The sequence below is a fragment of the Fopius arisanus genome, unplaced genomic scaffold, assembly GCF_000806365.1.
Source record: "Fopius arisanus strain USDA-PBARC FA_bdor unplaced genomic scaffold, ASM80636v1 scaffold00002, whole genome shotgun sequence".
In the NCBI taxonomy this organism is placed as follows: domain Eukaryota; kingdom Metazoa; phylum Arthropoda; class Insecta; order Hymenoptera; family Braconidae; genus Fopius; species Fopius arisanus.
This window is the reverse complement of record NW_011887741.1, coordinates 70,873-96,828: the sequence shown is the minus strand read 5'-3', so window position 1 is coordinate 96,828 and position 25,956 is coordinate 70,873. Positions and strand designations below refer to the sequence as shown.

The 25,956-nt window shown below is 38.0% G+C and overlaps 2 protein-coding genes and 4 non-coding genes across 6 annotated transcripts in view; 3 read left to right on the top strand and 3 right to left on the bottom strand.

Annotated features, from left to right (window-relative positions):
• Positions 1–4,007, bottom strand: part of Pp2C1 (protein phosphatase 2C) — a gene marked incomplete in the record, with an annotated part of 9,675 nt that extends 5,668 nt beyond the window's left edge. The window contains 2 exon segments of the mRNA XM_011303176.1: positions 108–2,037; positions 3,389–4,007. Of these exon segments, the coding sequence (XP_011301478.1) occupies positions 108–2,037; positions 3,389–3,692 (2,234 nt within the window).
• A 2,619-nt stretch (positions 4,008–6,626) lies between these two features.
• Positions 6,627–6,698, top strand: TRNAM-CAU (transfer RNA methionine (anticodon CAU)). The gene has a single exon. It is a non-coding gene; the product is annotated as a tRNA-Met (tRNA).
• Positions 6,699–7,163: 465 nt separating this feature from the next.
• On the bottom strand, positions 7,164–7,236 carry TRNAK-CUU (transfer RNA lysine (anticodon CUU)). The gene has a single exon. It is a non-coding gene; the product is annotated as a tRNA-Lys (tRNA).
• A 4,444-nt stretch (positions 7,237–11,680) lies between these two features.
• LOC105265548 (slit homolog 3 protein) lies at positions 11,681–18,296 on the bottom strand. Its single transcript, XM_011303097.1, has 2 exons — positions 16,338–18,296; positions 11,681–13,530 (listed from the first exon to the last, which is right to left on the bottom strand). The coding sequence occupies exons 1-2, from the start codon at positions 17,718–17,720 to the stop codon at positions 11,968–11,970; spliced, it is 2,946 nt and encodes a 981-aa protein (XP_011301399.1). The 5' UTR covers positions 17,721–18,296; the 3' UTR covers positions 11,681–11,967.
• Positions 18,297–20,304: 2,008 nt separating this feature from the next.
• Positions 20,305–20,376, top strand: TRNAC-GCA (transfer RNA cysteine (anticodon GCA)). Its single transcript has one exon. It is a non-coding gene; the product is annotated as a tRNA-Cys (tRNA).
• Positions 20,377–20,478: 102 nt separating this feature from the next.
• Positions 20,479–20,550, top strand: TRNAC-GCA (transfer RNA cysteine (anticodon GCA)). The gene has a single exon. It is a non-coding gene; the product is annotated as a tRNA-Cys (tRNA).
• The last annotated feature ends 5,406 nt before the right edge of the window (positions 20,551–25,956 follow it).

Below are 25,956 nucleotides of genomic sequence, written 5' to 3'. Positions count from 1 at the left end.
ATCGAGCGTTTTCGAGCTAATTCGATGAACATTTTGTTAGAAATTAGTAAAGTAAAAAATAATTAAGTTGAGGTAAATAAGTAATACGTAATTTCATAATTACTCACCTGACTCTACTCTGCTCCTTGATCACCTGCTTTCCCTGATTATCAGGATCATTTTCATCCCTTGGGCAGCGTCTGTCCTCTGACCTGGTTCTCCTCTTGGAGCAGGGCTCCTGGCCGCCATCAAGATCTTCCTCTCCACTTTCAAACGTCGAACTGTGCCTCCGTTTAGCTGATCCCTCCCTGATAGGATCCACTGAGGATTCAATAGAGTTTCTCAAACAATCCGCTCCCTCAGCTTCCCTTTTGCCCTCCAACCTAGACGAAGACGTTGCTGGCATCATCTGTGAATGGTTAACAACAACTGTACGCCTCTTCGCATTTCTAGCAATCAACAGAGTCCTTTTATCTGTAATGGTCGAATGGGTCCTCCTCCTGGTAGTCAACGTCTTAGATACTTCCTTGAAACTCTGAATCCCAAATTGGGTTGACTTCCTCAGTCTGGGGCCGTTTTTCAACTCGTTACACGACCCAGAGAATTCATTCTGCCTCGTAATTTTAAAGCTTTCCGCTTTCGTCGACAGCAGCAATTTCTGGAGATTATTTGCAGAATTTAGAGGTTTCCTGGTGGATAGATTTGGAGGAGTAATCTGCGTCGAGGGGCTTGTGAGATCCTTAGATGGAGAATCTGGCTTTGTTGATTCTGAATCCTCTGGTAAAACTATAGGAGGCCCTTTGTCTTCCACATTATCATCATTCAGGAAGGTTGCAGCATCACTTGACGAGATTTCCGCCACCTGAATGCGCTCTGAAGGTTTCGAATTTTCTGGCGTTGACTTCTGGACCTTTAGAGGCTCAACAGAAGGTGTTTGAAATGCCTCATTGACAATTGAAGACGTCTCCGATGCTTTCATCGATTGCAGAACGACGTCAGAGGTTTTCGGTGACTCGGGGTTAGCTTCAATGATTTCTGGTGGTTTAAATGATGATACCCGAGTCTCTGGAGGTTTGGAAACCTCTGGAATATCTCGAGAAACTTGTGGAAACGCTTGAGGTGGATAGGAAGGGTACTGAGGAGGTAGAGCTTCATTACAATCAGATCGGATCGCTTCAGGAGCAGGAGTGACGATCTGAGGAACACCAATGGGTTCTTGTGACTGCCCAGGGGGTGATTTACATACATCGCGAATGTATGGGTAAACCGATGCACAAGGACGAGGGGGAGATTGGAGGACTGGTTTTGGTACTGGCATTTTATCTTTTTTACGAGAAAGAAGGACTTCCCCTCGAGATGGACCAGGTGGGTCCAACATCAGTGTCACGACGCTAGTATTATCAGCTCGAAGGCGAGTGGAGGACCAACGCTCTAGGGCTGAATCTACAAGACTTTTTGATGGATTTATCCACATTTGTGTGTCAGTGCCATTGCCAGTTTGCTGAGAGGCGATGAAGTGCTTCTCGTTGTGTCTTTCAGCTCGTTGGACCAGGGAAACTGCCATCTCTGGAGTCAACATGTTCCAGAGACCGTCGGTACCGAAAATGAGACAGCGATGGGACTTGACATCAACTGTCACGACCTTGACGTCAGGTTCAGGGGAGACGACAAAGGTGTCCAGTTCTGAGTTGTAACTCCAGAGGTCCCCCAGAGATCTAGCCACTGCCAGGAATGGAATTTCATCGATGTGAGTCGAACGACGAACTGGGCCCTTGTGACCGATTCGAGGACGATTCCACACCACTCTGGGAACACCTGATTTCGAGACAACTTTACCTCCTGATTCATGGATTCGAGTCATCTCAGGGATTGATTCAGGTTTGTGGTCCTTTGTCAAGGGTCTAGCTTTCCAATTCGGGTCACCTTCGTCCTGGTAACCCAGAATTATCGCTGAGTCGCCCACGTGGCCGATGTAGATCTTGCCTTTGCGGATGAAAGCAATGCTGGCTGTCGTCCCTGCTGTTGAGGGAAGGCCAGATGCTGTTCTTGGCCATTTGTCTGGGGAATTTAACATATTTTTTATTAGCAGATATTGAAATCGGAAGAGATGAGATCTAGAAAAATATTTCTTATGAAGGATTTGAGGTGGGGTCAACGTTGTAGGATTTTTTTTTAAACTCTAACCAAAAATCTATTGAAAACATTTTATTTGGGTATTAAAAGGAACAACTATTTATCCTTTAATCTTAGATTATTCGATTTTAAAATATAGATGTAATTAGTCAGACATTTGTTTTTATTTTTATAATTCTATAAAGTACAGACATGATTCCTAAATAAATTATCTTTAAACCAGAAAAGTTGAAAAATGTTCGAAAAACAATATTAATAAACTTGCTCTGGTTTTTGCGTCTGCTATCGTTTGTTGTAGACAATAAATTTTTTAGTTATTATTATCTTTCTCAATTATGATGATAAAATTGCATTTTTAAAATTTTTGAACCTATGGTTAAAAAAATAATCCATGACTCCTGCGTCAGTTTTTTAAAATTTTGTTGACAAATTTGAGAACGAAATTTTGTAAAATCAATACTTAAGTTATCCGTTAAATATCTGCACAAAAATGTTTAAATAATGTATAGAAAACCTTTTTGAAGGTCTTACCAACTACAAAAAAACTATTGATATTGACTCCTAAAATCGTGTATTTTGAAAAGCTACTCATGTTATCAATTACCAGGAATTAATGAACACTTCAGACACCAAGAGTATGCTAAGTAGCAAATCATCAAATAATGTTGAAACAAATTCTGAAATTTCTTTTTTACAAACAATAGCTTCTCCAACTTCCAATTCCTGCCCAAGTCCGTTAAATTATTTCCTCAAAAAAAAACCATTGGAACCACAAGGATCTAAATTCTCCCTAAATTCTCCCTAAAAAATTTTTCCCTCATTACCTCAGAACTCAAGCATAAAAACTTACTTCCTGGTCACTCACACAACGTCCAAAAACGTCACGAGTCAATCAACAACAAAAAAAAAAAATCAAGACCCCACCAGAATTACTCAATAGCCCCTCAAAAGTTGACAATCGTCAGAATAAAAATAAACAAACCTCCGGAAATTGTTTGTCCCGGTAATTTCCGAATAAAAATTCATCAAAACCCTCAAACCAATCCCACAATTTGAGGTTAAATTTCTCCATTACATAACCTAGATTTTCCATTGAAAATGGGCGGTTGTGGAGTGGGGGAAATACGCGGGAGGGCGATTGATATTTTTCCACGCATTCTAAATAAACAAAAAGTCCACCACAAAAAACGGCAGGGGGGGGGGGGCTTGTGAGCATTAACTCACCAAGCCCAACAATCAATCAATAAATCAATAAATAAACCATAAATAAACTAACCAAGTTCTCTCCACATGGCATAATGTGTATTAACATAACCATCGCGTATAGCCCTGAGGACATCCTCGTCCTTGTCACTCCAAAAATTCTTCTGCTTGACAATAATATCCATGAGATGTTCCTTAGCGAATGTCGCGGCCTCGCATCCCCCATGTCCATCAAAAATTCCAAAAAATGCATACTCCAAATCCTTATCATCAGATGTCTGTTGGTAAGCAACACTGAACATGTCCTCCATGTATTTTCTGCCGCCCTGATTGCAGTGTCCGGTTACCCGGAGGTTAACCTTGATGCTCAACGGCATCTTGACACCCCTCCTTCACAAATCCAAGATTAAAAAAAAAATAATTCAACTGAACCCAAGGTGTACTCCTTCTAATTAATCCACAGAAAAAAAAAATAACAGATCGTCCTAATGACGTGCGAGTTATCGTTGCACGAATAAACGAGTGATAGAGACTGGAACGGAAGCCTCGCATTTACTGACGAATTTGTGAGAACTTATTCCGACGATTCCGACGAATAGTGGGGCGTTTGGTTCCCGTGAGACTACCGTCTCTCAACCAATGAAATCACGAGAACAGTTGTCCCCCTAGGGGGTCATTATTGTCGGTGGGTCACACACACGCACAGAAAATAATACCATTGGTGGACACATGGAAATAACCAACACGACACGTCTAGATGAAAACTTGCACAGACACGTTTATTCTCCCACAGAATATATACTCAAGTCGCCTTAACTTTTCACATCCCCCACTCCCACTATTTTATACTCACAACCATGCCCCCCACTCCCAACACCTCAAGGAAAAATTTATGCTGACGCTACTGTACTCCCTGAATATCCTGTAGTCATGGAGTCGCTGTGTCGAGCATGAAGAGGGCAAAATGGAACGGCATATTGAATTTTTTAGGAAAACAATCAGGTACTCTATTAAATTCACTTATCATCTTTATTTTACGGATTTAGTACTGATTTTTTAGGGGACGACCTAGAAATTTTGGAGGTGAATGATTTTTCGGGGGATTTCGTGGGGATTGAACAAATTGGAATTGATCGTTTTTACCTTCGTGGACTGAAATAGCGGGAATTTGAGGTGGAGATTGGATATGTAGTGGTTTATTGTGAGATACTCACACAGGCAAAAGCTGACTTGTTCCTGCCTGTTTAGTCTCTGTGTGTTCTAGACGTTTTCGACGTTCTCGACCTATTCATACCGCGCAACTCGCCTCACGCAGGGGCAATGTTGCCACTTTTTATTATTAAAAGTTTACTAACCGTTCTGAATCATCCCGTACGTTGCCTTTGACGTGTCACTGGTTCAACGAAGAAAACCGCCGTTCCATTCGAATTATCTTCAACCATTGATTATTCCCTCAATTTATCTCACCAATTCGTCATAAATTTTCTTCACAGAACTTCTCTTCAATGAAAAATAATTGCACTTGATGATTACATTGGGATGCATATGAGATAATTATTTATTTAAATAATTATAAATACTTAAAGTCCAGACGAAAATACGCGCTTTGTTCTGCACGTGGAACTACTTTATTCTTTTTTTTTCATTTTTGTTTTTGGAGTTTGCTGTAGAGAATTGTAGAGATCGATTGATTAATTTTGGTCGATTAGCTGTGAGAGAGAAATCCAGTCGGGGGTCAATAAATGGGTCATGGATTTTAGTGGGAAGAATAGGGTTAAAGACTGGTTGTTTGATTTTTGAAGTGGCAAATGTCTTGAGAGGCACGTGTTTAGACTCGTGGATTTAGCGGCGCGAGAAACGTTTGGATTCGTTAGAGGCGTAAAAGTTTCTGGAAACTCGTAAACGTGACAACATGGCATGAGCCATTCGAAATAGCATGGGTCGCTCGAACCGAGACTTTCGCCGTGAATCCAATCCATCTTTTTTAACCAACAGGGAGAGAGAAAAAAATACCACAGACCTCACACCAATTGTATCATCAAATTTTCATCAATTTTTCATCAATTTTTCATCAATTTTTCATAACGATAAAACAGTGATTTTTGTTGAACTATTGACTATTTTTTAAATCTGGTTGAGAACCATTAAAAAGGTCATTTAGCTTAGATACCAGCAGTTGCGCTCATTGCACTGGTTGCATCATCATTCGACAAGATGGCAGTCCTATCTGCACCATTTTCTAATTCAAATATGTCAGCAATAATAATTTATTAATTAGTGGAAAATTATGGGTTTTTATTTGGCAGATATGGATGGTGATCGGGGAGGAAATGGCAGTCAGGTATGGAGAACATGTTTTGATAATGGCGATTTTGGAATAACATTCACGCACTTTGTCTCTGTCCATCCGACCAACTTTTGTCGTGACTATCCAACTGTTATTTTCCATGTGTATGAATCATGTATACCGACAAGTGTACATGCAGATTACGTGCGCAACTTCAAGAGAACCGGGAAAATAATTCTGAAAGGCATTTGCGCATGTTGAAACCTGTCGGGACTGACGCATCGGTTTTATCTTCAGCCTAGCAACTAAAAAAATACTTTTGCAAATTAAATTGACTTGCATGTTAATTCACTAGGTCATACCCAATGGACACAAGCACTGGGCCCTTGAATTCGTGGATTGTCACTTTATTAGCAAATTTACTTGGGAAAAGTAATTTTTTTTTTACGATGGCATTAATTTCTGATGGAATGCAATCCATTATGTTTAGGATCAACCAGACATTCCCATTAGCATGATTATCGTACGTGTGCTTTTATTGTTCCTATGGATTATTATCTTTGTTATTCATTTTTTAGAGATATCCAGTAATCAATATTTGTTGATGCAGGATTTGCCATCCGCTGCTGTTGGTCGAGTTTAGATTTAATGAACGACGGAGAGAGATTTTACCTCGGGAATTTTTCTCTTTACAGATGTTGTATATAGGGTAATCTGTGTCATGGAGGGACTAGGCTCGACATCTCTGGATGGAATTTGGTACTTCGAGGATGACGTGGCTAATTTGGAGATGGCGCCAGTGAACGGATAAATCTATAAGGCCTGCGATAAAAGATAAATTTTCAGTTATTTTATTTATTTATTATAGAAAATATATTGTTATGGAAATTACTGAGATGTATAAATTTAGTATCATTGATTTTTGAATCATCCTTTGGGCAAATGGTGTAATGTTTTCGATTTAAAATAACTTTTTCTAGGACCTATGAACTTGAGTGATTTTATCGAAAACAGTGGATATAAGAGCAGAGTGGCGCAGTGGAAGCGTGCTGGGCCCATAACCCAGAGGTCCGTGGATCGAAACCACGCTCTGCTAGTTCTTTTTATTTTTTATGTTTAACCGAATGTGATAACAGTGATAATGAATTCACTAATGTAGAGAATAAAAACTACTCTCTAAGAGTGATATTAGTATTTTTCCCAACTGTACCCAGGGTTCGCGACGGCAATGCAGCTGGTATGAATCCCTGCAATCCTACAATTCGGGACTTCTAGTTTGAAATTGCCCGCAAAAACGAAGGGAGGACTTCCACACAAGAAATATACCAGAACGATAACACAATACGATAACGTATAATTTCATAGACTTACAAAAAATCAAATCCAACAGAAAATTAGTGAGATATGTTTAATGTAGGATAATAATCCCAGTGTAATTAATAAAAAAAAAAAGAAAGAAATGATGACAAAATTTTCATTAAGAAATGGTTCAAAGCTCTTGTGGTGATTGAGGTAGGTTGGGTGTTTATGCAGGGGAATTTACTGGAAAAAACAAAAATTTCGCCCGACGTGGGGCTCGAACCCACGACCCTGAGATTAAGAGTCTCATGCTCTACCGACTGAGCTAGCCAGGCTTAGTATGTGGGCCGCACTATGATCTATAAAAACATGAGATAAAAAAAACAGGTTCCTATCTTACCAACTCAACCAGCTGGATCGTGAAGAATGAGAAAAAACTAAAAACTAAAAAATTTTCAGCCGTGGGAAATATGTGACCCAAATTTGGGACATGTTAGACTTTTGGCGATGCCCCCTCTCATCCTAAGACTAATCAGCTGATTACATAACAGCGATGGATTACCCCCAGTTATTCTACTCCCTTATCATTCTTCTCGATAATTGATAGTTGCAAATCGTTTTGTAGTCGATGGCTGAGGAATTCAACTATAATTCATTGATGAAGCTGTTAATGGCATAAGACACTTGTGATTTTCGTAGAACTAGTTGTTAGAATATCAAGTTAAAATTCATAGAAATATGTAGAACTGATTTATGATGATTACAAAAATGAATCGATATGGAGGGCTTCACGGAGTCGCCTCAGAGTTTGTATAAACATAAACAATGATTTCACAACAAACCATTGTAGGGTTCTTTCTTTGGTGACAAATATTCTTATGGTCTATGGTCTGTGGTCTATGTGGCTAGTCTTTAGTCTCTTGGAGATATTGATAGAGTTCAGACGGTATTCTTCCTCCTGCGATTTTAATAAAGAAATAGTGATTAGGGTTTATTAACTGTTTTTTTATTAAGTTAACTATCCCATTTCCAATACTAGTCGTCAGAATCCATTGGGAATCAGCATGTAGGGACAAGATAAAAGGCAAGACTCCACTTCATTCCAGTTGATTCATGAGAACAGACGATAGTAGCCATGTGCTAATGGATTTGCTGCAACATCAATTGTTGTTAAATTAAATCCACATCAACAACTGATGTGGACTTTCAGGGTCTGTCTGGTGGCAACTCACCACCAAATGCCAATATTTTTTCAATTGTGTAGGACCAAGTCAAATATATTGATTTTTTATGGAATGTTTTACGGAATGGAACCAATAACAAATGAAAGCATTCCCATTTATTTGATTTTTAGGGAATTCTGTGAAAACGATGACTCCTTCAACAATAATGACTGAATTTCCCTCGGCAAGACGAATACCATTTGCAGAAAAGATGAAGCTTGTCACCATTTAAGAAAACTGCCGTTATGCTCGTAACATAGAAGCAAAAAGTAACGGGAGTCTGAATGCCAGCATTTGATTTATCACTCCAAAGTCTAGAGCTTTTATTTAAACAATTATTCTGTCCCTTGTAGGTGAAAATATATTGCCGATAATTTAATTGAATGACTCGATCTTTCATTTATCGTTAACAAATAAATTTTAATTAAAGACTCGATATAATGTAAGCTAGGTTGTTAATGTCCAATGTTACTTGCTCGAGAGTTTGTCTCGAAGTGTCCTTGGTCACCAGTTCGTCCAGGGTGACAGGTCCACCCACAAGACAAGGCCCTTTGTCTATGGGGTTGATCCACGTGTTGAACTGTTTCGATCATAAACAGCCTAAATGTTTCCATTATTCCCTGTGATCTGTTACAACGGGTCTCTTGTTCGTTTTAACGTTGAAAATATTTCCATCACCCTTCGTTATTGTAACACAAGCTGAATTATTGTCAACAACCTGTCTACATCTTTTTAAAGCTGTGCAAGTCTTTAAATGAACTTGAACAAATAAAGAAGTATCGGGTTATCCGGAATTTTAAATTGCGGTGTCACTTGTTAGATCAAGTGTGACGGACAGATAATAAATCGGTTATAATGCTATCATGTTACCAGAGATCGTCGTATTTTTGTCGGTCTCACGATTATCATTGATGTGTCACATAATAAGTCAGTGGAATACTCGGTCATGTTTCCGCATCCCTGACTCTTGCATATTTTAGATTCTCCTCATAATTCTGTTACATTGAATGTCAGACACTCCTATTACCACGAAAGTATGATCCATTTTGACGTTTAATGTTCTGCATGGTATCAAGTAATGGGTGAAAGAGTCGAGAATTTTTATGTATTGTCATTTCAATGACAGCATATTGTCAATAATTACAGTACATTACAGTACATCGTCTGGTGTACTCAAATTCCTCTCGATTTTTTCGATCCGCTTGTATTACATACTTATTCGTTGGAGTTAACCGTAAATATTATTGATTTAATAATATGTCATTTCTTTTGGAATTGTAGGAGCAACGATTTTGTTGAGGCAATCGAATATTTGGTAATAATTACTGAATCTCGATTGATGGGACACGTCATCTAGTTCATTCTCTTACATTCAATTCAATTATCATTTTTGTCAGAATGAGGTGCATTTAAAATATTCAGTCCTTCTTATGAAAATAGAAACAGAAAAATGAAGTTCGCCCGAGTCGAAATATCTCAAAATGCGTAGGACTAATTCCTCATTGGTCAACTCGAACCGCCGAATTCGAATTCGGCGCACGGAGTGCGCAGTAGATCTCGTCCTTTTTATGGAAGTAGAAACACAAAAATGAAGTTCGCCCGAGTCGAAATATCTCGAAATGGGTAGGAATAATTCCTTATTGGTCGAGCCGAACTGCCAAATTCAAATTCGGCGCACGGAGTGCGCAGTAGGTCTCATTCAGCAACAGTTACCTAATTGTGGTAACCTCAACTGAATCTGCCAGTTCACACTTTTTTACAGATGTCGGAGATACATCATGTTGTAGACAATGAAATTACAAGTGGGTTGCTTCCATGCCTTCCAGTAAAATCTTCTCACATGCGTAATGAATTCGCACATGCAGTGCATGTAATAAAATTTCTGTCTGGATGAGAAAAAGAGTTGACTCTACAGAGCAATTTACCATCACATACAATGGACAAGTACGAAATTAGATGTGTAGGACCCATCGGTGTGAACCTCGAAATGTGCAAGTGTGCAGAACCACCGGAAACCAGAATCTGCAACCTTCACACAACGATCCCATTCACATTTTCTGCTTTCTTCATCACCTCTAAAAATCAGACGATTCACCAGAATTGCTGAAATTATTCACAAAAAAATTCTGAAACAGGTGGATACGTAACTTAACTCAAACAACTGCGAAATAGTTAAATAATTGCATATTTATTCAGCAAATATAACGTATCAGGAAGAAACCTAAGCACAGTATCAGTTGTTCATCATAAAAAAAAAATTATCAATACAATAAATAATGATGCGATGATGTTCAGAATTAAATTAGTGTAATTAGCGATATTAGCGAGCTGATTTCGCATCAGGTACTAGCGTCGGTAATTTACACTGAGAAAAAAAATTTGCTCTGTTGAATAACTAGATGTTCAGTAGGCTACAATTTTTTGGATTGAAAAAAATTGTTTCCCAGAAAAAAATTTCTTCGAAAAGTTTCATTATTTCTGTTGAAAAGTTCAACAATGAGACATGAATACACGTCTTTGAGTAAATTAAAAGAAAATCAAAATCTCTGGTTCTCAATTTTTCCTGAAAAATTGATTATTCAATTTCATTTAACCAATGATTCATGAATTTGCTTCAGTATTGACCCAAGAATAGCTCAATGAATTCCTAAATTCCACAGGATAGCTCAAATAATATTCATGTAATTATTCCAAAAACAGAAAGAACTCAACGAACTGAAAAATACATGCCTTCGCGGCTGGTAAAACGCGTTTTCGAGCACAATGACATAAAATAGCATCATAGCCCCGGCGAAAAAAAATGATTCTGACTCATGCGCGGTATAATCCTCTCCTCCGGCTCTGACCATAAAGCCGCATTCGTCAGATTCACTTTTTCCGTCCTAGGCGTGAAAAATACTATTTCTCTCGGAATTGAAAAAATGTGGTGATCACATATTTTTCAAAAAGAAAAATAACCACACGATCTGTCTGCCCCTAATCTAGTCGTCGTTTTAGCATTTACTATTACATTTTCAGTATTATATATGAATCGTAAAACCATTCGCACATATTGCTAATTTATTCGCCAAAATCCATTTAATATCAATTCAAGCGAATTTAGTTTCAGTGGAACGCATTATTTGATCTTCAATATTGTCGACCCGAGAGAAAGAGATTCCGAAGAAACTAGTTACGCATTAATTTGTCTCAAGCTATTGAATTATTTCCGAACGCCTACATTATTGGGAAAAAATATTTCGTTATTTCTCAGCAAAATTAATGTATTTTGGGCGGAGCAAATTTTTTCTCTCAGTGTGCAATGCACATGGAGAGAAATTTGTATGAAAAAATCGTTCCAGAATCGCTTGAAAAATTACCGGACTGCGCAGTAAGCGTGGAGAATTGTGGCCTAACCTTAAATATTAGGGTACAGTCCAGTAAAATTTCCCAGCTCCGTCGCTGAAAAAGTAATGAGAAATACAGTAAAATTTACTGGAGATCCAGTAAAATTTACTGTAGGTCCAGTAAAATTTACTGGAGGTCCAGTAAAATTTACTGGAGGTCCAGTAAAATTTACTGGAAGTGTAGTAAAATTTACTGGAAGTGCAGTAAAAAGTGAATAACTAGTACGAATATTTCAGATTTTTAGCAGTACATTTTAGAAGATCGAATGAACTTCGGAGAAAATTGAGGATCAGTCCAGTAAATTTTGTTGCCCTGCGCAGTAAATATTCCGGAGAACTGCAGTGATTTTTCATGAATTTCACATAACTTTTCATCAGGCCAGTGCCATATCCCGCGTTTACAAATACGAGACGAGTAATTTTTCGTGCATATCTCTCTCCGCGCAGACTATCTTGATTAACGGAGGGAATATACCATGGCAACAGTGAGTATAAATCCAAAATAAGTAACATCATTGGTGATGGCTTGACCCGTATAGTTCTGAGGTCGATTCGACCCATCCTTCTGTAAATCTCTAACGAGATGCGTAGCATCATACGGGCACTTATGATCGGTGTATCCGATAGTTCTCACTTCCAAAAACTGCTTAAGCTCCTGCCAGCATCTCCACTTTAATGGGTTTCTGCTGAACTCAACGGTATCCAATCGAGACAGATGGGTGAATGAATCGGTATAGATACAACTAAACATGTTATCCTCCAAATTAAGATACTGGAGATACTTCAAATTATGGAACGCTCTCGACTCTATTTCCACGAGGTAATTATTACTCAGATCTAGCCGATAGAGATTCTCACAGTGATGGAACCATCCCTCCCTAACTACCGCAAAATTATTACCCTTAATCGTCAGTTTTTCAAGTCTTCGCAGTCCATAGAACGCGCGTTCATCGATTTCGTTTAATGAACAGTTACGTAAGATGAGTTCTGTGAGATTTTCGAATCTGGAGAATGTGGAAGCGGGTAGGTGTTCTATGTAGCAGTTGTAGAGTTCGATGGATGATACCCAACTAGGTATTTGATCAAGTATGAAACGATCACCATTACTGCAGTGATAATGCTTGCCATCGTGATCTGCAAAGCAGGAACCACTGATATTCACATGGAAATCGGGTAACGGAAGTGGAGGATGCATAGTTGTTGATGGAGGTGGTGGAGAAGGAGTGATAGTAGTTCCTGGTCTAGGAGTGAAGCCACCATTATGACATCTGTCTTTCAAGACCATATCTAAACAGGTATTTGAACAGAAAAGATTTCGACTATTGATAAAACGATGTAAAGCTTCCGCGCACAAACAAGTCCACGGATTGTCAGCCAGATGTAACTCACGAATGTGCCGGAGGCTCTGCAATTTCTCGGTTGTGAGACAATTGATTTTATTCTCTGATATATCAAGACTGACGAGGTATGGCACCATGTGAAAGACCCTCGTTTCGATCTCGTGAATGTTATTGTGTGCCAAATTGAGATGTTGCAATTTACCAGTCTCCGTGAACCATTCGGTACGAATGACTTTAATATCATTTCCACGTAAAATGAGAACTTGTAAATTTCTGATTCCAGCGAAGGCGCGGTCTTCAATCTCTCGTATCGAACAGTCACGGAACTCTAATCGCTTTAGGAATCCATCGAACTCGCGGAAGGTATCAGATCGCAGAATGGGGATTACTGATTTGGAGAATATTATGGTTTCCGTTATTGACGGAATCTGACGGATATCGATGAGGGATGCGTCTTCGCAGAAGTATGTATGGCCGCGCAGCTGATTGTAGTACTGGCTGTCGTAATAATGTCCTGCTGGTACTGATCTACAGCCGTTGTGACGAATTGGAGGTGGAGTAGTTTGTATTACTGGGGGTGGTCTAGGTGTGACGGGTCGAGGTCGAGTTGGTCGAGGTTGTTGAGTCGCGTAACCCCAGCTCCATCGTATCCATCCGCTCGATGTGTGATTGTAGAATTCCTATCACAGATTATCATCATTATTAATAATTGTTAATTAGAATTCAGCTCAGTATCAATGAAGTCATGATAAATATCAATTGGATATTCTTTACGATCACACGAGTCACATACACCCAAAAAACAAAAAACAATTTTGGATGATCAAGTCGAGAAAGTTTTTAATTCGTACTTGAAACAAATTAATGTTCATGCGTAAAATGATAAGCTGGAGTATGTAAACTTCATTTGTTATTGTTTTTCTTCTGTGCGCTAATGTTTATAGGAGTTTGAACGAATATCTTTGAAATGCTTGAAGGAAAAACGAAAAATAAAATAAGATAAAAATAAAAAAGACGTAAAAAGACTTAAAGCCATTATCACGCCGTATAGTATAGGACGGAAATTTGAACGAAATTGGAAGGGATCGAGCACAATTATATATTTACTGTAAATACGTCCATAAGACATGCTAATGGTGAGTCATTTTTTTGGTAATTAGTATATATATTTGGCAAATGATTTTTTTTTCATTTTATGAGGCTTTTAATCGGGTGAATCTCGAGGTTAACAACGTAAATTGCGGTTTGAAATCAATTACGATGTTGTGATGAATATCTATGAGGTATTTATTGTCTGAAAAATCACCTAGAGAAGTAAATAATCGTAAAATACGGGTTATGAAATGTAATTTATGATGTTTCCAATCGGGTACACGACAAGATCAAAAACGTAAATTACGATTTCAAAGTCGGAAGTTCCGTTGCGAGATGGTAAACTCAGACGAGTACATTCTTTAGTCCAGTTTTTAACATTATTTTGTTAAGTATCTTTTTTGCAGCTATTGTCTTTCTTCATGGAAAATATCTATGAGCAAATATCGCTATCTCCCTCTAATTTCTAGACATTAGTTAAAAGCTGGCCTTGAACAGATGCACTTATCGCAGTTCACCACCTTCTTACTGATTTACGGGTGGAAACTCGTAATTTACGAGTTGGAAGTCGTCATTCCCGTTTTTCGTCTTATGATTTACGACTCGGAATTTCGCATTGACGTGTTTGAAATAGTAATTTGAAATGTCAACCTCAGAGCGTTTATGACAAAATCTGAAAGACTTGGTGAACGAATATTTCGATCAGATAAGAGGGGCAGGGGGGGGGGGATGTTTCCGCGCGACAGTCTGTAAAAAAGTAATTTTTCGACCCTGTAAAACGGCCGAGATTACGGTACGATTTTTTGACAGTAAACGAAGAGCAACATTCAATAAAAATTGCAGAACTGTAATTCGGTGGCCGATTACGGAAGTAATTATGAAAATTTACGTGCACGGAGAGAAATATTTAGTAAAAATTACGGAACTTTCAGTTCACTTACGATTACGGAGTTGATTCGAAAAATTGAGGTGACGGTATTGTAATTTTACACGGATAATTCAGATAAAAATTACGGAACACTGCAGACAAATTCTGTGACTTTAGATAAAAATTACGTGACAGTTCCGTTAAATTTCCGACAACCACATTTCGCTCCAGAATTACGAAAAATACACGTAATTTTTATTGAATGTTTCTGTGTGTATCGTAATTCTTCCCCGAAAACTCAGTAAAAAAAAATTACTGGAGAGGAGTTTAACGTGGGCCTCACTAGTAATGCTTAGTTAGTTCGTTGTAAGTCTTCGTTCAGTAAAGTACCCCTCGACTGTCCAGAGTCTTATAATTTTTAATAATAATTTCCATTCCTAAAATACTCCAAGTGTTTATTTATTTCGATCTCCATAATCTAATACTATGCAATCAAACTATCCGTGATTGTACTCCGGGTAACTAGTGATCTGATCTAGATTACCCTAGTGAAAGAATGGACTGATTTGATTGCACCCCCCCCCCCCCCCTTCGGAAAAAGTCCCCAGCCCCACCACTAATTTGACTAGGCAATATAAATTCTTTAGCGTCCGTGCAGTGATTACAGTTATATCCTGCTATAAACTAATCATTTATCTCAGTATTGTGATTATAAATATGGGTATGACCAAACACATCGATACGTCCTTCCACAGATATGTGATTCTGTAGACCAATTGATAATTCCAGAGATAAACTCCAGAAAATAATAACATACGTTCACTTGTACGTAATGCACTATACCTCATAATTTCTCTTTATGAAAAAAAAAATGTTCCGAGAAGGTTCTCCCAGAGAAAAGCCATTCAAAAATATTCATGAAACGTATCATCTGTTTGGGATTTGATGTACTCTTGAGAATTCCATTTTAGGGCGTAATCGACTCATCTCAGTTTACAAAAAAAGACGTCTAGAAAAAAAACGTCAATTGATGGCGTACGTTCATGATTGAGATTAGCAAGAAACTTGTTTTTGTAACCTGACTGTTGCACGGAGAGAAATGTTCAAGAAAAATTACGGAACATTTCACGTAATCCGCATGCGAGAATGATTTTAGATGAATGTTTATTGAAATATAAAAGAAAAATCTGAAACACTCAGAAAATTTGACAGACTTTTTGCATCGTCTCACGTTAAAAATGAAATCTTTTCTTTATTGGAGACCCGCAAAACACGAAATTGTTATGTACAAATATTACTGACTACTGAAGGACATGAACTTTTGAATGAATTTTTTTTTGAACCTGAAAATCTCAGGCAGGTAGCGAAATTTGTTATAACCATGTCTGTAAGATTAATTGAGACCTACGAAAAAGGTTTTAAATGAATGGCAATATCTCTTGATTTCGGATATCTCTGACAAGTTGAATGGAAAGATAAGACTTATCCCTGTTTACCAGTTCACTACTGAATCCATCAAGTACTTACATTATAATCGTTTGGCCGACTGACTTCACTTCCTTGCAAGCAGCCAACGCCATTATTCCCTCTGTTACTGATTTCGTAGCCAATCCGTCGCCTCAATAAATTATTCTCCAAATCCTGTCGACAGGAACAAAGCCAGGGATTCTGACTGGCATCGAGTCTCTCGAGATTCCCTAGACCACCAATAACATCTCCAGGAAGACAATTGAGTCTGTTCGCCTTGAGATCCAATATTCTTAAATTGCTGAGACGATCCAGGGCGCCATATTCAAATTTTTCAACATTACAATTTTCAAGAACAAGTTCGGTAAGTCTTCCAAGGTCACGGAACCAACAGCTCCTAATAGTCGGCAATCTAGCTCCAGTGATAACTAATCGTTCGAGCTTGTGCAGTCCAGCGAAAGCCTCAAGCTCGATCGATTCGATTCCACAATTTCTGAGAGTAATACTCCTCAAGGTATTGCCAAATCTGAAGAACATGTATCGCTGCAGGATCGGAATGTGCACATCAAAGATCTCCAACCAACCGATATTATCTGGCAGATGATCTAGATTATGAATACTCGTTACTTTCTGCTCGCGTCGTTCGATGTTGTAACGATTATAATAATTTGTATCAGTGATCACATTCGGTGGAGGAAGTGGCGGATATTTTAAGACGACCATGCAATCGTAAACGTAACGACTGGAATTGGTCTCGTAAGTTTGTTCGCTGGACCAGGTAGAATAGTGACCTCTTTTCCGTCGATGATGCGTAAAATCATTATTCGACATTTGCTGAATATTTTTACTCTGCAAAAACGTGAGAAGTGAATTCTTACAATCGCACGACCACGGATTGTCATCGATTTTCATAATCTTCAGTCTCTCAATTTTGGTTAAGGCCTCAACCGGAAGACAATCTATATCATTATTCCTAATGCTGAGTTCTTCTAATCTCTTACTCAATATTTCGAACACTTCTGGCTCAATGTACATCAATCCCGTTCCCTCGAGTTTCAATATTTTCAAATTTGGAATATGCTGGAATACCGCGGCCCTGGCGACGCCCACTTTTGTATTGAACATGACCAACATCTCGAGCTGATCGAGGCCGCGGAATGCATCTGCATTCAATTCATTAAGCTTACAATTAAAGAACGTGAGTTTTCGCAGCTGGGAAAATCGTGCAAAAGCGTCAGCGGGGATGACGTCAAAACGTGCGACCGTGAATTCGATCCACTCAGCTTCATTTGGCACATCATCCAAATCCTTGAGATCACCATGAAGACATACATAGGCTATTGTGCGGTCGCCAGTTTCAACTGGTGTCAAACTGCACTTCGCCTCACTACCGGATAATACTCCTGCCAGAAGTAGACCCACGGTTATTATTAAATACATCATTAATATTATCTATCCTTCTTCACTCTGATGATTATATTTATTGTCCTTGAAAACGATAAATTGATCGTTGCACTATTAATCTGATGGTGTGTGATCACCTGGTCCAGAGGAAGGCTGTCACCAGTTATGCAATTCTTAGATGTACCGAATTAGTACATCCAAGGGTAACTCTGTACCTAGGACTTAGTCACCCGCGCACTTCTAGCACAAGACCAATAATGGAAGTGATAAAAATAAATGACGTCCCGGATTTTTTAAACTTGTGCACATATTGAAAATTATGCACTGCACTGATGTCTCGTGTGGATTTCCTAGAGATTAGAGTGAGAATTGACTTTAAAAATTTAAGGGGCTGCAATTTTAAAACTCCTACCACATAGAGCTCTCGCAGCCAACTGCCACATGATGAACTGTCATCATTCTCGTAGCAATGTTGATAGGTGGAAGGGAAGCGGAATCGATTTAGGGAAATGGGGAAGGGTCGGTACTAGTTTGATAGGAGTAGACACACCCGGACATCAATAGTAATTGAACTGTGATGGATTGACAGTACTCACACGATGGGCAAAACGATCGACCGACTGACCGCTCCGCGAGTAAGCAACGCTATTATATAAACCCGTAAGGACAAGGTCAGATTTCCCTCTGACCGTTTTGCTCTCTATCTTTAGCTAGTGTGTTAGTATGTTTGTTGGTACTGACAAACGTGCAGATCGTGTGGCGTGTTTGGCAAAACAACTTTTAGCGGCTATTACCACTGCCGATCTAGGTGGAAGCGAATCGGTGGGGTATAATGAAAAAGCACGTGTAGGGCTTTTCACTCCCGTCGACGACAGATGATGTCTCATTCTACGATGACGAGCGGTTAATTGCCCACCTAAATGGATCAACCACTTGACCAAAATGAATTTCTCAGTTAGAACGAACCACATGCTGTCATGTATCAGATGTAATTGTTGTTCATCAAGTTTGTAGGTTTTTCTGCGGGTTTTTACGGGCGGAAAAAATCGAGGCAATTATCGCTCGAATAATGTTATGATTGTTACTCATTGCTAACCGCAAACGATTCCGAGTTTTGAGGCCTTCATGCCTGTCTGATGCTCGATGTGGGTGGCGTCAAATTATCATACAATTAGAGATTCGTTGATGGTCAAATTTGTGTAAATAGATTTATAAAGGTTTACCCATTTTCTAATAATTCGAAATATTCAAGAAAAATTATGGAACATTTCACGTAATCGGCCAGCGAGAATTGTTTCCGGGAAATAAATCTGGAACTTTCAGTAAATTTTTCGGGTTGTGTCACCGAAAAAATACGAAAAAGTCACGTAATTTTTCTGGAGGTTTTAAAATCGAACGACACTTCAAGACTTATTATGCCTCAGAACAGAAAAATTATTGGATGTTCAAGAATTTATACGGAACGTTCCGGAAAAATTACCTTGAATATCTTGAATATTTCTTCCGTGCGAGGTGCACATGCCAACGAAGGAAACTTCCTGTTGTCCTGTCTGAAAAGCGGGAGGAAAGTGTATACTTTCCGTCCTAGGGTAAAAAGTTGCCCCCTAGGGCGGAAAGTCTTGACTTCGCGACCTTGGCAGCACCTTCTCCGTCAAGGAATTTCAAGGACACACGGGCCTACCTCAAGACCATTGTTTCTCCCTGTTGTTTATACTTCTCATCTTACTCTGTTTCCCATTCTCTGAGAGACGCGAATGGTTTATTCATCACAGAAGTGATATTTGCGATGATTATTCTTTTTGGCGGATCTTGAACTTTTATACATTTACGGAAATTTGAAATATGAAAATGAGGGAATTTGGAGGAACCATTAATTACATATTTTCATACAAAAAATCGAATATCGAGTTTCCAAAATAGAAGAAAATACGATGAAAAAGAATAAAAGTGGAAAAAAATATGTTGGGAACTTATAAATTATTGAAAAAAAATATTTTTTCAATTCATATTTCGAAAACGTGATTAAACAGGAAACGGTGATTAATCATGCTTGTCACATATATCGACATCCAATGGAGATATCTTCAAGGGCTACATAAAGATTTCTATAGATATTGGTCTAGTGAATTAGATCTGGATACTCTCCAGAGATTGCAAAATAAACTGCATCTCAGGTAAATTTCACAGGGTTTTTTTCCAGGTGATAAGAGAAGAACTACAAATTTTGGTCTACAGTTGCTTTGTCCTCCATGCCATTTTGCCGCACGCTCATTTTACCCAACACTTCATCTAGCCTCGGTTTTCATTCTACTGTGCGTTTAACTTTGCCTCGCGTTTAATATTGCCCCTCTCTCGCTAGCAGGTTGAGCAGTTCGGAGGCGCACGCATTGTTTGGAGGGGATGAGAAATAATAATAATCGTCAAAAAATAACCCCACTCCACATTAACTACGGAAACCAGGCGATGCTTGCACATTACAAAAATTTGAGATCTATTTTAGATCATTCGGAATGCAACATTACGTTTCCGTTTGAGTTAATTTTGGAGGTGCAGATGTCTGATTTAATGGTTGAATGGTCGCCAAATGTATATGTACAGCTGTAGGATATTGCGATAACATATTGGGGATATAGCTCAGTGGTAGAGCATTCGACTGCAGATCGAGAGGTCCCCGGTTCAAACCCGGGTGTCCCCTTGGTAGCATATTATTTTGTTGATTTCAATGTCCATTTTTACATTTCTATTGTAGGCTTTGGCGATGCTCATATACTCAGACGTTTCAATGCGCTTTCACATTGGGGATATAGCTCAGTGGTAGAGCATTCGACTGCAGATCGAGAGGTCCCCGGTTCAAACCCGGGTGTCCCCTACTGATTTTTTTCCTTTTTCAAGCGAAATTCTTTCACTTCCGAATAGAAGTTTCATATATCTTCGATTCATAAGTCATCCCATTGGAATATGGGTGCAAGTGAATAGGAAAACAGGGCATTCGAACCCGCGTGTGTATTACTGATCTGAAGCAGATCGAGGGTGGTAAGCAGGCGGGGTTGAGCATAGGTATGGCGGAAATAATTCAGTAATGGGATATGAATATACGCGTTTTTGAATAAAGCATATAATTCGATAACTCAAATATTATGTTAAACAAGTGGATGGGGTTTATATCAGCCGCCTCCCCGTCGCGAACCCTGGGTTACGCCGACAGCTGGTATGATTTTGATTAAATCATACTTAGCAAGAATTTAAGGAATTCAATGAAATATAAATACTATCATAATTTTAAGGGCTTTGCCGACAATTGATATAATTTATTTTTCAGCGAAAATTTGTCAGTCCCTATACCTTGCGACATGAACTCTACCTACGTCTCTGTCATTTAATACTCTGGTAATTTCTTCCAAATTTTCAATATACAAGCATCTGAGGCGTGTTTTGCGCGACTATTGTCATCCTATACCTTCATATACACGAAAAAAAATGATTAAATTAATGAAATCTATATTTATATATTCAATATACATTTCCCACGTTTTTTCATTTGATAATTTAATTATAACACATGCGAAAACAAACTATTGCAATTCATCTTTAGAAGGATAAATTCATGTTAAATATAGTATTGCAATTATTAATGCTCCTTCAACAACAGATGTTGGTAGATAACACTGGATTACGACTTGGGCTCGTCATCTATATCGTATTCCAACATTTTGCCGTAGTATGTTCTAAAAGTAATACACTAACAAGTATTTGTCTCACTATGAAACCAGGTTGGAAATTACAGATTCATTAACTTACAAGCATTGGCATGTTTGCTGGCTGAACCCGTTGAATTCCAGCGGAGGACTGCATTTTTGCTGACATGCTTCCTTTGTCCACACATCTCCGAACATCCAACGCCATAGGGAAACTGGGGAAAAAGAGGAAAATAAATTTTTTGTGCAAAACTTAATCAAATGAGGACGTCCGCATGAAAAGAGTCCGCTGCGGCGGTATTGGAATTATCTATATATATCTCAGGTGTATACCTAATTAAATTTGGAACATTTTGAGAGGTTACATGTCACGCTAGAAGAAAAAACCGTGTAGTTACAGACCTTCAAAGTTAAAAATGCTAAAAACTTTGCTTTGAGAAAAATAATATCAAAGTTCGAGATACCAATATCTTGTGTTCTACTTAAAAATCAAATAGATTATGGTTTGAATACCTAGGAAATACTCGTCTGAACATAAACTATAGTATTTATTGTGGTTACATTAACGGGTTATCATTAAATAAACGGCCTAGGACATAGTGGTTTTCCTTCTCGAAGATGCATGTTTTAGTGCAATAACTGATTTTGCAAGAGGAAAAATAATAATTATTAAGATGACTATTATTAATATATGAACATTAGAATCCATCGAATACGGAGAAATTAAAATACCACAGATTTTTACTGGAACTCATATTCATTCCCTCTGAAAAAGAATATTGATTGCTCGTCTCAATTGTCAGCTGCACTAAATACTTCATACTCATCGATACGCATAGGAGGATATTTTTTAAAAATATTTTTAAATTTATTATAATGAAGAAATGGGGTTAGAAGCCACTTACATGCATGGGCCATCTCCATGATACCGAAGATGAACAACAGGACAACAGAAAACTTCAAGAACTTCATTTAACCAACATGGAGGGTTTCGAATTTCGTAAAAAAATATTTTGAATCTTACTCTGCATGAACCGTAGAATGTGCATCTTTATATAGTCCGTTGGCATTCGATTTATGACTAGGACATTAAAATGCGCCCGGAATATTCCGGTTTTTTGTGGTTTAAAATAAAAAAGAAGGGGTAAAGTACTAAAAATTATGCGACAAAATCTGAAAAGTGTGTTGAAACTGAATTTGATCAAAATCCGCATCAACAGCGCGGATTCTGAACAAATATATCGCTAAAATGCTCTTCAAACCGTATGGCATATGGTGCTTCATGTTACCCGACTGACTATGTCTCTTAATTGCCCTGTCACGGGCAAACAAAAATCTAAGGTGATAAGTATGGCCGCTTATCGCCTTCCATTTTACTTACCTCCATAGGGCACTAAAAGTACGAGGTTAGGGCGGGACGAAATACTTAAACCTAGGAGTTAGATTAGAGCGGGGCGACCTCTGTTCTGAGAGCAAATCGTGCTCCCAACCTTTATTAGTGCGTAACAAAAGGTAGACGAGAGCCCATTGTATCAGGCGATGGGCCTGATCGAGCAGGGTCGTAAAGGCCCTTCTCCTACTCTGAAATCAACCGAAGTGGGGGTAGCCATTAAGAAAAGAAAAAGAGAATAAATTACGCTGAAGAGAAGGAAAAGCGAAGAAATAAGTCGAAAATGAAAAATTTCCCTTTTTCATTCCCATCACGTAAGGCTTACAGGAACAGAAAAATTCGCCGTCAGTGACTCTTCAGATCGCTGTGGCACCTGCTGGACAATACTGAGGATGACCGCGGTAGTTCGATGCAAAGATCTTGGTGCTCAGGCTTTTCGCTTGCCAGGTGAGAAGATCCAACAAGGGGTTCGAGTAGTGCCAAAAAAAAAAACCCAATTTTTTATCTAACCAGAAGTGCCAATGCGGCTGCTCGTGGGCATCGGTGGACGAATCACTTGATCCTCCATTTTGATTTTTATATGACTATATATTTTTCCTTCTTTTTATATTTATTTTTTCTTTCTTTTCCTTCTCGATTTTATTGAAAACACTTATGAGCTGTTAATAAAAAAATTCCAATCAGTGACGCTCCATTAAGACACGTGAAAAGTTACATAAACGTCAAACATATATTTTGCATTGTCAAAAAATATCGATTAATAATTTTTTTATATATCAACTTTCGCATAAAATAGCGTTGAATAAATCACTCAGAATGGGATATTTCAGCAGCAAATGAATCGACAAAGACTTGTGAAAATATTTTTGAATTTTTATTAATAGTGTTTGAACATTTCCTGAGTTGCATTTAACAAATTTAAAAGATTTTTGGCCTCGAAGAAGCGCAAGGAAACGAGAAATTTAAATTCTATCATTTCATGTGTTGTTGACTTTTCTTCATTATATCGATTCTACTGTTAAACATTTGAAATTTCATCCATTACCAGTTAACCACGGTAATGAATAATTACTGCAAAAAAAATGAAAATCATTAGCTGCAGAGAGTGATCGAGCAAAGGTAATTGAAAAATGTTCACATATTAGAAAATGTGTGATCTGGCCAAGAGCGGGCAAAACGTATAAAACAAACCTTACATTCATAAATTATTTGTTAAATTTTAAAGAACGTTCCAATGTTTCATGGCCCCGGCTCCCGAAGGTTCGACTTTCCCCTTGCCTGTTTTATGAGGTATTCTTTATTAGCATGAGGAATGCACGTCTTTATCAAAGAGTTTAAGTCAAAAATTGCAATTCATCTTGAGAAGGATAAATTCATGTTAAATATAGTATTGCAATTATTTTCATTAAGTTTAATACAAGAAGAAACAGAAATTGTAATGCTCCTTCAACAACAGATGTTGGTAGATAACACTGGATTACTTGGGCTCGTCATCTATATGGTATTCAAATATACTGCCGTAGAATGTTCTAAAAGTAATACATTAATTAGTATTTATCTCACCATGAAACCAGGTTGGAAATTACAGATTCATTAACTTACAAGCATTTGCATCTTTCCTGGCTGTACTCCATGAATTCCATCGTAGGATGGCATTTTCGCCGACATGTTTCCTCTTTCCACGAATCTCCGAACAGCCAACGCCATAGGGAAACTGAGGAAAAAAGTGGAAAATAAATTTTTTGTGCAAAACTTAATTAAATGAGGACGTCCGCATGAAAAGAGTCCACTGCGGCGGTATTGGACTTATCTATATATATCTCAGGTGTATACCTAATTAAATTTGAAACATTTTGAGAGGTTCCATATCACGCTAGAAGAAAAAACCGTCTAGTTACAGACCTTCAAAGTTGAAAATGCTAAAAACTTTGCTTTGAGAAAAAAAATATCAAAGTTCAAGATATCAAATAGAATAGATTATGGTTTGAATACCTAGGAAATACTCGTCTGAACATAAACTATAGTATTTATTGTGGTTAAATTAACGGGTTATGATTACATAAACGGCCTATGACATAGTGGTTCTTTTTCTCGAAGATGCATGCTTCGGTGCAATAACTGATTTTGCAAGAGGAAAACTAATAATTATTAAGATAACTATTATTATTATATGAACATTAGCATCCATCGAATACGGAGGAATTAAAATACCACAGATTGTTACTTGAACTCATATTCATTCCCTCTGATAAAGAACATTGATTGCTCGTCTCAATTGTCAACTTCACTAAATACTTCGTACTAATCGATATGCATAGGATTATATTTTTAAAAAATTTTTTAAAATTTATTATAATGAGGAAATGGAGTTAGAAGTTACTTACATGCATGGGCCATCTGCATGATACCGAAAATGAACAACAGGACAACAGAAAACTTCAAGAACTTCATTTTAACAATATAAAGGGTTTCGATTTTCGTAAAAAAATATTTTGAATCTTACTCTGCATGAACCGTGCATCTTTATATAGTCCGTTGGCATTCGATTTATGACTAGGACATTAAAATGCGCCTGGAATATTCCGGTTTTTTGTTGTTTTAAAATGAAATAGAAGAAATAAAGTACTAAAAATAATAGTAAATTATGCGACAAAATCTGAAAAGTGTGTGGAAACCGAATTTTATAAAAATCCGCTTCAAAAGCGCGGATTCTGAACAAGTATGTCGCTAAAATGCTCTTCAAACCGTATGGCATATGGTACTTTATCTTACCCGACTGTCTACGTCTTTTAATTGCCCTGTGTCAGTCAAATAAAAATCTAAGATGATAAGTGTGGCTGCTTATCGTCTTCCTTTTTACTTACCTCCCTAGGGCACTAAAAGTACGAAGTTAGGGCGGGCCGAGTGACGTAAATACTTTCCCGCAATCATATCGAAATACTATTAAACCTCTAGTCAAAGGTAATTGCAGGAGAAGAACCCGTAACTTGCCCAGAATTCAAATATTTCCAAAGTACGAATTTTAGTCTAATCGCTATATGGCTGGTCAATTTTTGTTCGTGATAGTTATTATTTCTATTTTCGAATCTAATCTAATCTACAACCCATGAAAAAATCCTTTAGGACGTCGTGGAAGTATTTACATAGCATTTTTTGGTCGGTGGTAGCGGAAAACCTGAGTAAAAAAATG